Here is an 11,144-nt window from a genome sequence, read left to right as displayed (position 1 = left end):
ATAATTATACATTAAACTTTCTTTTTCTTCGAGCTGCTAAAAACTTTTTATATTTTTTTTGACCTTAGGTAACAATTTAATATTTTATATAAATTGTTTGAAAGATATACAATCTTTTTGTATATTTAGGTAAAATTAGGATTAGATGACAAAAATTGTCAACCATAATATTATAACATACAAAATATTGTTATTTTAATATCCAGTCAGTAAGTTGAGAATTCAGAGCATTATTTTTTTTTTTAATAGAATTCATTGAATAGTTTGGTTACTTAATAATTTTCCATTTTTTTGAGTATCTTTTATTTTGAAGACTATCCAACATATGACAATATCACTCCATTAACCATTACAGACGAGGTGAGGTCGAAGGGTTGTTGCATGTTGGAATTTTTATTTTGCTTTTCACATAATACGGTTAGTTACTTAAAGAATATCGTGATCCCTGGTCTCTCTGGTGACTAATGGTATCCAACAAAATATGCATTATAAGCTACGTTTCATACTACATTATAAGTTGACACCCGACTTCTAGTACATTTCGGGTAGCTGTATTTAGGCTGATAAATTAAAAAATGAAAAAAATATAAATAATCGATAGTAAATAGAAGAAAAGAATATTCAAAAATCACATTTTCACGTGCATCACACAATTTAAATGAGCATTAAGTTTTTTAAAACAGAAAATACAACACTGACCTGCGAACAACAAAAACTTGGTCCTGTTGGGTTTTGGCACGAGTTGGTTGTATTACATGCACCTGTTCCGGGTACTTTGAGTTGTGTGTCTTTATAGTCTGGTTGATATGGTATAAGCATCCTAATTTTACCCCAGCGGTTGAAAAACATTATTATAGCGCCGACCCAGACCATTAAGACCAGCACTACAATAGTAATTTCGATTCCTCGCACCTAAATAAACATAAATAGTTATAACTTATAGAGTAGTAATATTTTAACATCCACTTAAACAAATTATTGTGAATATTATATTTATTCTTACTTTGATATTGTCTATGGTCTTTACTTAATATTATTTGTATTTTACACCAAACCACTAATGACGGGTTAGTTTATCTACGTAAGATACGTTTTAGTAAAGTTAATTTATTTTTGAATAAATGATAAGAAACCTTATTGAAATTAATTTGAAAATATAAAGACCACTCAAGTATTTACATAATTCATGTGATTTATGGTTTGGTGCTGCGTATATTTTCTTACAACTCTTGTATTTATCATTGTTTGTTTGAACATTTTAAATAGAATTAAAATTTTTCCATGAATAATAAAAACTATTGATTCTCACAGTTATCTAAGACTGCATTCGGCAGTTATATAGTCCTGATAATATGGTTTATTTTAATTTCATCTTATTTATATTTACTTGTATATCTACTTAAATTATGTTTAGTGTATGTGCACTAATTAATAATCATACTCATAAAATACCGACAGAATTGGTTCACGATGGTGGTATTGCAGGTACCCAAATAGACTATTTATAACATCGTGTGATTATAACTACTTTACAACCAATATTCATTGGCATTAAAAAAATTTAACACTTTTGGTTTAAAGAGAAAGCTGACCCCCCATGGGATGGAAATAACCAAGAGACGCTAGTCACAAAAAACCTACTAAAAAACTACTGTCAATCTTGCTGGGTGATTTTAAAGTCATACGTGTTTATTTCAGTTGTAGACACAACTTGTATCAAAGAATATCATTTGCTTAGGATAACTTCTCTGTTCTCTGTACTAATAAATATATATTATATAATGATTAAAGAACTACATATTTATATGTTTAGGTGTACATATTTATTTAGTGATATTGATTTAACAGAGTTTGTGCTTAAGCTCAACAATTCTAATAATTTAGGAAAACGAAATTTCGTAATATTTTTGGAAAACATGTTGTATGAACAGGAACATATTACATTTCATTTTTATTTATTAACGATGGTAGTATATTTATTAACTATTTAATAAGTTTATTTTTATTATAAATAATTCCGAATTACTTGTATAGAACAAACGTTAAATTTGTTGATTGTGCCGTGGGTTTATGGCTATAGTTAGGTATACGAATTGCTTGGAAGTTATAGCACTAAACATATACTTTTTAGAGCTTTAATATTAAATATTAAAAATTTTAGGTATAAATAGCACTTTAATTGTAATATAATAATATGCAAAATTAAATTACATATTATATATTTTTACTAATTTATATTTATTAAGAGATTATAGCCTGTAGGCAGTACATACCTACATATTGATATTTAAACTACAAATTCAGTAAAATGTGATGGGTCACTGAAAATAAACCTACAAAATTACTCGAATTGCTCATGAATTGTAGAATAAAGCCGATAGTGAAGATAATTATAAGTGTTACATACATTGATCATGAATAGACTAGGAAAAATAATAGCACCTTTAGCAATAAACGAATTTAGAACGGAGGAAATAAGGGAAATTGGTGGACTGATAGTTGAATTAAAATTTGAAATGAATTGTGACAACATAGTATGATATGGAGATGATTTTTGAAGGTTAATTTTCGTTTGACAAAGCATTTACATTTTGCATATGTTTTCATTTTGGGCTGTGTATAAGCATCTGGAATCTAAAATAGTTCTTAAAATTTTCAAATAAGCCTACTTGCTCTTAAAACAGTAAATATATCTATAAATTAGTGAACAAATTCGATATGTCATCAGTGAATTCAGAATTGTGAAACAAATTTGTATTTTACTCAGGATGTTTAAGATTTACCAAGAACAAAATATGTTAACTTCCGACCTCAGGATATAATAGTTATGTACATGTGTACGTTTATTTACCAATTAAATTGATACTTTGAAAATGTTATTTCACTCACAATGTTTTTGAACTATCATGAAGTTAATCTATTCTCCATATAGAAAAAAATGACTAAATATCTAGTAAAGTCTTACATAAGTATTTTCAGTAAATGTTATTTTTACTTATGTATACTTTGTAGAATTTACTAATTAATTATTATTTCAATTATATTTAAAAAATGAATGATTTGTTGTACTTGTAAATATGATGTAGTCATATAGATATATGTTTTTATAATTTTCATACTCGCATAAACTTCTCAATACAATAAAGGTTAAATTAGTTTATTACCTGTACATAAGGAGGAGAAGTAGAACCTTCTGGTGGTACTGAATGTCCAACACCACCTACAACATCCGGTGGTGATATATCAACATCACCACTAGTATTCATCTGTGAATGTTGAATATCTGGCCACGACACACCTTTATCTAAAAAAATATATTGAATTAAATGATATTAATTTTTAACATTTGTTAAACAATATTTAACAAAAAATATTATATTTTATGGATGATAAGTGTATAGACAACTCTTTTTGGCAAGTATTCTAAGACAACTCTCTTTAAATTTGAAAATTTGGCACTTATTTTTAAATTTTTAATAAAATAATACTTTTCATAATTTTAAAGGTAAATAGGTCTTGATAAATTTAATGACAGTTCTGTTTTAAAATAATCAATTTGTAAACAGTATGTATAATGGTAATATGTATTAATATACTTAACAGAAAAAGTAGTTACATAAAATATTATTGCTTATTTTGATATTTCTTATGTAATATATCTATATATTTACAAACAAATGTACGTTTAACTATATGGTATCACCCTATGCAACTATAAATTGTATAGTAGATATATTTCTGAGATTTCAGACGTATCAAAATCAAAATTCATACTAATAGTTTATGAGTTACTTAACTTTGAGTTCTGAGGATAAAAAGTCAATAGTAATGAGTTTATACGAGATGGGGAAAGGGGGGGGGGGGTAATGGCGATTTGGAAATTGTAGTCATTAATATTAATCTTTCGATATTAATAATTTGGAAAAATTGCCCAAGTATAATAAATACAATTTTACGTCTATTTTATTTTTATGTAAAACCAGTTTTTAGGACTATTATCCTTAATATAAACATTTTAATAACTAAGAAACTACTCGTTCGTGTTTTTAATGTAGTAGGTACATCAACATTTTCAAAAAATTATTCACTAATTAATTTACAGTAAAAGAGGGGTGGGGGGGTCTTATTTAAAAACAGAAGTTTGTACGACAACAGGACGTTCCTTAAAAGTAGTGCTAAAAATTGAAAAATTTTAAAATATGGTCTTTAAGTATATTTAAAAATTCCAAAAATCAGAATTTGAATAAATTCATTATTAAAAGAAAAATGAGGGTGAATATGCTAGGTGAACACCCTGTATAGTAATTTTCAATTAGTCAATAATATGTTTGTACAGTTAAAATATTTGTTAATTTAGATTTAGGTCCTAGAGGAAGGATATATATATGAATATGTTTTTGTTTTTATTTTAAAATTATTATAATTATAAAAAAAACATACTTTTCAATTTGAAAATTTGGTTTTGAATATTTTTATAATTGATACTGAATAATTGTATTATTGATAGATTGAATGCAGAAAAAATAGTTGCCAAAAAGTACAGGACAGTCTGTCATTTTTAAATACCTTTTGGTTTCAAAATAGAGAAATATTTAGCTGATTTAAAAAAAAGGAAAAAATGGGCCTTTATTTATTTTTACAATAAGAATAGTTACATAATTAAAAAGAATATTTTTTTTTATGCTATATTTTTTTTATTTGTATTATAAAAATAACATCTGCATTGTCATTTATTTTATACATTAATCTTTAATTAAATTGAGATTTTTTTCAAAAATAAAATGAATGTTATGAGTAAATAGCATTATGCATTTTATGAATTTATTTTGTTTGAAAAAAACAATAGCTCTCTGAATCTCTGATAATGTAGTGGTACATAAATAACGTTGATCTGCTTTTATAATATTGTAAATAGTTTCTTCAAATTAATGAATTCATTATGTTTTCATAACATGTACAAAATAATTTTTTGATAACAATAACTTTATATAATGTATCTATACATACCAAGTTAATTAGTTGTGATTATTACGAAAACATGATAATATGGTTTTCATAATTTATTATGTAATGTTATAGTTGGTAGTTAAAAAGCTAAATATGTTAATTTGATGACCAAATTATTTAATTTGTTGATATAAAAAATACAAATGAACTATACACATTGTATCTCACTACGGTAGGTACCCATTTAAATAATTATACATTTTTAAATGTTGTAAAACATAAACATAGCAAATAGGTACAGGTATGTAATAATGGGTAAATGAAAGGGTTTCGTACGTATCTATAAAATTATTAAATCTTAATATTATAATATAGGTGGTTAAAGTTGTGTTAACAAGATAGGTATTTTCAGTTTTTAATTTCAAAAGCATCATTTCTTCATCGAAAATATTTCCTAAGTTTTGAGACATACCTATCTTGGTATGTACCTATATTAAGTAATTATGTATTATTAAATTTACTTAAAACATTATTATTCTAAACATTGAACATTATTTTTTGGTCTAACTTACCAAGTGTTTTGAATATTACTGGTCTGCTACGAAACCGGCGACCTGCTTTGAACGCTGTCACAGTGACTTGGTATTGTGTATTTGGCATCAAGTTACCGAGTGTCACGGAATCGGAGTTGACCGCTATCTCCGCTACTACCCTGTAACTGACCAATGGCAAAAACACCCACTCAAATACACAAATCGTTACATATTTAATCGCAATGGTCGGCTAGTGGTTGGCTGGCCTAGCTGTATATAATGTGGCTATATACGTGACTATATGATGGGTATCGTGACCCGGTGGCAGTTGGAAGGAGTTATTCGATAAAATTATATAGGTAGTTGCATGTTCGTAAAATTACGTTGACGTGAAGCATTGTAATTTGTAGATTTTTTAATTTTAAGGAAAAACGGAGTACCTTTACTTTTTTCTTTTATAACTAATTATATTACAGAAAATAATGTACCCACGTAAATGCTTGGGTATAGTTATTTAATTTGAATATGGTTATAGCTGATACAGTATTAAAACTGAGTTGATTTTTAAATATTTTGTATAATTTAATTGAAAACTGAAAAATTATGAAGTATTATAATGTTTCCCTATCCGATATTTTTGTTATTTAGACAATGTCTCATTAATATGTTCCACCTCCTCTAAACGGATTTAATAATGCACAAAAAAAAGAAAACTCCCCTTCCCCCACAACAAGTAACTTCCACTGTGTAAAAGTAAATATTTTGTTCAATTTATTTTAATCCACAGGCTACAATGCTACATATTATTATTACTTGTTGAGCGTCTTCGTTGTTTTTACTTTTTTTGTGTAACGTATTTGATTCAAAATTCAAATACAATTACATATTTGTACAATCAAAAGTTGCTCTAATGATGTACTTTAGATTCCGGTGTGGAGCAAAGAATTCATTGATTTTTACAATAGTGTGTGATTTCAAAATATAATTTTTTTTATTTTTACATCTATCATCAACTTCGATGGAGGTTATTGGTAGAAAATTGGATCTAATTTGTTCTTAGGTGGTAAAAATGTAGACATTTTCAGGAATTTTTAAAATTATCGTGAAAAATAAAAAATATATGAACATTTGTTATAGTTGTAAATTTGTAATATTATTATAAAAACTATAAATTAATTATCGATCTCGAAAATAAAACATATTCTCAGTAGAGGTTAATCATAAAAAGTTTAGACACTCCTAGTATATATCATATTATGTATATTGGACGTAAATACGTTTTACTTATTCTATAGGTCGAGAAAAGTTTGGTTGTGGTCTGGCCGAATGGCCGATAGTACGATAACTGAGAAGCAGCCCATGTATGGTATGACATCTAAGTATATATAATAAATAACAGTACGCAAGCACCTTTTTGTCGTACCAATAACTCTGGTTATATGCATAGTAAGAGAAAAATAGATATATCATTCGAAATGTAGATTGAAATAAGAAGATTTGCACAATGCCTTTGTTTTCACATATATGATGACATTGAGGCAGGTAAAATATGAAAATAATACACTAGTCGGGTTATACTATTCATAAAAATCAGTGACCTATCTAAATTATATAATAAAAGAAAATAACAGTTATTTATTGTTTGTTACTCAAAAGTGCACCATTGTCTGCCGTCTTTCTGCAACTAATGGAATAAGGTTCCTATAATAGTATGGTATTATAGTCTTTAAAACTAAAACACAAAATACCTGTATTTCCCATATCTAGGTTAGACAAATAAAATGGGAAGGAGTACAGACGCTGATAACCTAACAAGTAACAGAACTGTGTGTGGGATAAGTTAAATGCAATATTTAAAGTGTGTTGACATTATTAAAACGATTGTTGTGGTTGAATTTCGATCAATGGGCTATTCTAGTATGTAATTATATAATAGGGGAAATACATGATTTGAACCTCTTATAAATTAAGGTACGTATTGAGACATTTCTCATGATTATTATCACAACTCACAGATATCAGTAGTAAATCTCCCGTAGACGAGTGCAAATATTGTTATTTTGAGTTGAGCGTTACTATTACTTATGTAATTGTTGCATTAATTGTTGGGTAATTTTGCATTGAGCGTTACTATTAATTGATAATTGTTTAGTGGAGAAAAATAATATTTCATTATTTTATTCTACTATCACGTTGTGGCAGTGCGGTAAATAACTAGAGTTATATTAATTTTACCATTCGCCTATCGTTTATTTTGTCACCAAATAGTAAATGTCACGATGGCCGGAATGGGCCGTGTTCGGCCCATGATTGAATGTTTTTGTCACCTAAATAATTCTCGCTTCTCCCCTTGCCGCCATCCCAAATTAATGACAAGATAGGGGCGCTTCGTGCTAAGTATTTCAGCACGCCTCTCCGTTCCCCCCTGATCTGGCATTGAATATCAACTTACACTACTTGCACGGTACCTATGTCAGTTTGAATTTCTGGAACAACATTTATTGGTTCCTGTTAATATATTATAATATTTTTTGTTAATTGCTACGTCTGTTATATTAAAATTTTTTGAAGGAAATGTAGGTGTACTCATTTTTATAATATTTGTGTTTTTACCGACTATTCATCGTTACACTAATACGATGTTAAGCGGCATTACATTATCGAAAATTACATAATATGATATAAATCAAATTTAATGAAATTCAGGATGTTCAGGGTTTTTTTGTTTGAAATTTTTAAAAAAGCATCAGTCACATAATAATATTAATTATCTCCTTTCATTATTTTAATTTTACTAAGCAGATTTCAGCTTGTCAACTGAAGAAATAAACGTTTTCGTTCTTTGTATTTTTCAACTCTGTAAAAATACATTAAAAAACTTCTTGAACTTGTTATACTTCATTTGATACTCTTATATTATTATGTATGTATTCGTTATCATTTTCATTTACATTTTCCCCGTAACTTCTGCCTACCAAATTATTATATTTTCTTTTATAAAAGCTCACACCGTTCAAAATTATACCTATATAAGATTTTTTTAATTAAGCAATGTCAAGAACTTATTTTTATATATTTAATCATGTACGAAATTATATATTTTAAAATACACGCTAGCAGAATGTAAAAGGCTATTACATTTTGTCTTTAAAATTAGTTATTACCTACCAAACGACGTGTGTGATTAAAATGTATATACTATTATGAAACACAAAATCTGTATTTTATTTCTTTATTTTATCATCACTTTAGATTATTTTACACATGGCCAATTTTATATTTTGGGATCTTATTCGATTTTACATAGTCCATAGGGAATTTTTGTCGAATAGGTACTCTGTCTAAATCCTATCAGACAATCCTAGAAAAGATTTAGTAGAAATACTTCATATATATAATGTATATCTAGGTAGATAAAATTACATTATTGAGGGATAACTAAAATACATTTTAAGTTTAATCTAGAAGTATTGAAATAACTAAAACTAAAATTTAAATATATAGTTTTTTATCTATTTTTCTATGTTTGATATGGTCATGAAAACAACATTTAAGTCTGCCAATTTATAATATAAAGCACAATTATTAAGATTGTCCTCGAAATAATTAAAAACGTCCGTTCACACATACTTCAAACTATCTACAGTCAAAACTTACATAAAAAAATCTATAAACCAACTTTTTCGACCAACTAAAACATGTGCAAGAATAACATCTATCGACAAACCTTACTCTCCGTCTGCTCAAACGAGGACCCCCCCCCCCCCATGCCAGAATGTAATAATAATAACAATACAGATGAAAATAATTACCATAATATGCCTAATAACACTTATATTTATTTTGTATTTTATTAACTTACCAATTCGTTACCTATATTTAAATAGGTAGGTAATGTAAAAAAAAAATGTTTCTTAATGATGTTAAGTTTAGATGTGCATATAAGGAAAACTTTATATTAAGTAATAAAAATAAAAAATATTGGTTGGAAAGTAAAGTAAAATAATTTATCGAGAATATGCACTAGCGTACTTAAGATAGAATTAGATTTTCTACTTAATATTATTTGACAATGTTGTAAATTCTATCTCAAATGGTACTAAATATAAAACAGTGGTAGTCATACCTGGCGTTGGTAGGTTTGTACATGACGTCATATTTTTCAATACCTATTAGTGATATTTTCCAAGATACTTTGACAGTGGTTGGACTTATGAACATGACCGTGATGTCACCAGGAGCTTGGCTGGCAGAAACACACCCTGCGGGTACAAACATATGCTTCATTGAATGATTTTCATAAATTGTGCAATTTGGGAATTATTGCTGTAACTTGAAGTACCTACTTCTTGTTAACAATTAGTAAATATTAATAGTGTAGTTTTTTTGATTTTAAGCACAATAAATAAGTTAAATACTCGATTATGTGTCATGTATATCATTGTGTGTTTAATTATACATTTTTTAACATTGTTTGAATTTTAATGTGAGTTATAATATCCCTTCATTTTTATTCATAGACACGACACTATTTCTGCCATTGACACATTTGATTATTTGTTTTATATAATATATGTTAAAATTCTGTGTGTATTCAAACAATTTTTTTGACATAATCAAAAATAAACTGTTTCGCGACACAATGTGTTTTTCTGACATTTTTTCATCGGAAAATATTAAAATAACCAAACACTTTGTTTTGAATTTATGAATTATAGAATGATATTTTTTCTCACAATAGAATAGGTTTACTTATTGTGTTGTACGGAAAATAAAAATCTCAAAAATGAACAAATTAAAAATAATAATCTTTATATGTATTATGTACCATCGTGATGAAGGAAAATAAATTTGATAATTTAAATGTTTTCGTTGTTGTATTAGGTGCACAACTTACAACAGTGTATTGGTGAATGTATATGTAGGTGATTGTATGTGTGTAACTTATTATTATTATATTAAGTACAGTGATGTAATTTTCAATTATAAAAATTATTATTAATACATATTTATAATTTTTAGATGGATCTGAACCACTGATTTTTGGCATGGAGCAGTAAACTGTGAATATGTAATAATGTATCTATATTACATATTCCATTTGATTAAATAACTTAACCATTTAATAAATCATAACGTACTTACACACTGTTTGAAATCCATATAGTATGCAAAAAATCGGCCACAGTATCATACTAAGCTACGCATATTGATGTTTATTAGTCTTCTCGTTGACGATCAAACATAAGAATCGATGATTTTAAATTGATTTTAGGAAAATATAATTTTAAAATCATTATTCCAATTTACGATATTCTGAAACGTAAAATAAAGTTAACACATTTAGTTAGTAGAATTTAATTTTCACAATTTTTTTTTCAATAATATTTTATAAAAAATAGTACATTTTAACATTGTAAACACGTTAAAAATTGTTTTATAGTTTTTAATTTCATTATTTATAAATAGTTTTAATAATATAATAAAAAATATATCTTTTATATTATATCATATTGTATGTTTGGACATATATAGTTGCTGTTATTGGTGTTTCACTTTTAGACCACTTTTAGACCACTTATCTAGACATTCAAACATCATACTCTTCACTTCTTTTGTTTGTACACAATTTCACACATTTTAACATACATGTTTTTACATAGA

General features: G+C 26.8%; 1 protein-coding gene across 2 annotated transcripts; it reads right to left on the bottom strand.

Annotated features, from left to right (window-relative positions):
* Positions 1–220: 220 nt before the first annotated feature.
* On the bottom strand, positions 221–10,790 carry LOC111039722. Of its 2 annotated transcripts, none has more exons than XM_022323320.1 (5): positions 10,626–10,790; positions 9,607–9,742; positions 5,520–5,659; positions 3,165–3,304; positions 221–912 (listed from the first exon to the last, which is right to left on the bottom strand). In XM_022323320.1, exons 1-5 carry the CDS (start codon positions 10,672–10,674, stop codon positions 655–657), a joined length of 723 nt encoding a protein of 240 aa, XP_022179012.1. In that variant the 5' UTR covers positions 10,675–10,790; the 3' UTR covers positions 221–654. The 2 variants fall into 2 exon arrangements, with proteins under 2 accessions (XP_022179012.1, XP_022179011.1); XM_022323319.1 differs by having other exon boundaries at positions 222–912; positions 5,520–5,665.
* Between the last annotated feature and the right edge of the window lie 354 nt (positions 10,791–11,144).

Source organism: Myzus persicae, unplaced genomic scaffold (assembly GCF_001856785.1).
Source record: "Myzus persicae strain clone G006 unplaced genomic scaffold, MPER_G0061.0, whole genome shotgun sequence".
Taxonomy (NCBI): domain Eukaryota; kingdom Metazoa; phylum Arthropoda; class Insecta; order Hemiptera; family Aphididae; genus Myzus; species Myzus persicae.
The sequence above is the reverse complement of the archived record's forward strand: the minus strand, read 5'-3'. Positions and strand labels throughout refer to the sequence as shown.

Coding starts and splice junctions, on each gene's coding strand:
- LOC111039722 (XM_022323319.1), bottom strand. CDS start 10,674: ATGATACTGTGGCCGATTTTTTGCATACTATATGGATTTCAAACAGTG. Junction 9,743..10,625: donor ATATGGATTTCAAACAGTGT/GTAAGTACGTTA, acceptor TTGTACCCGCAG/GGTGTGTTTCTGCCAGCCAA. Junction 913..3,164: donor CTTCTCCTCCTTATGTACAG/GTAATAAACTAA, acceptor ATGTTTATTTAG/GTGCGAGGAATCGAAATTAC.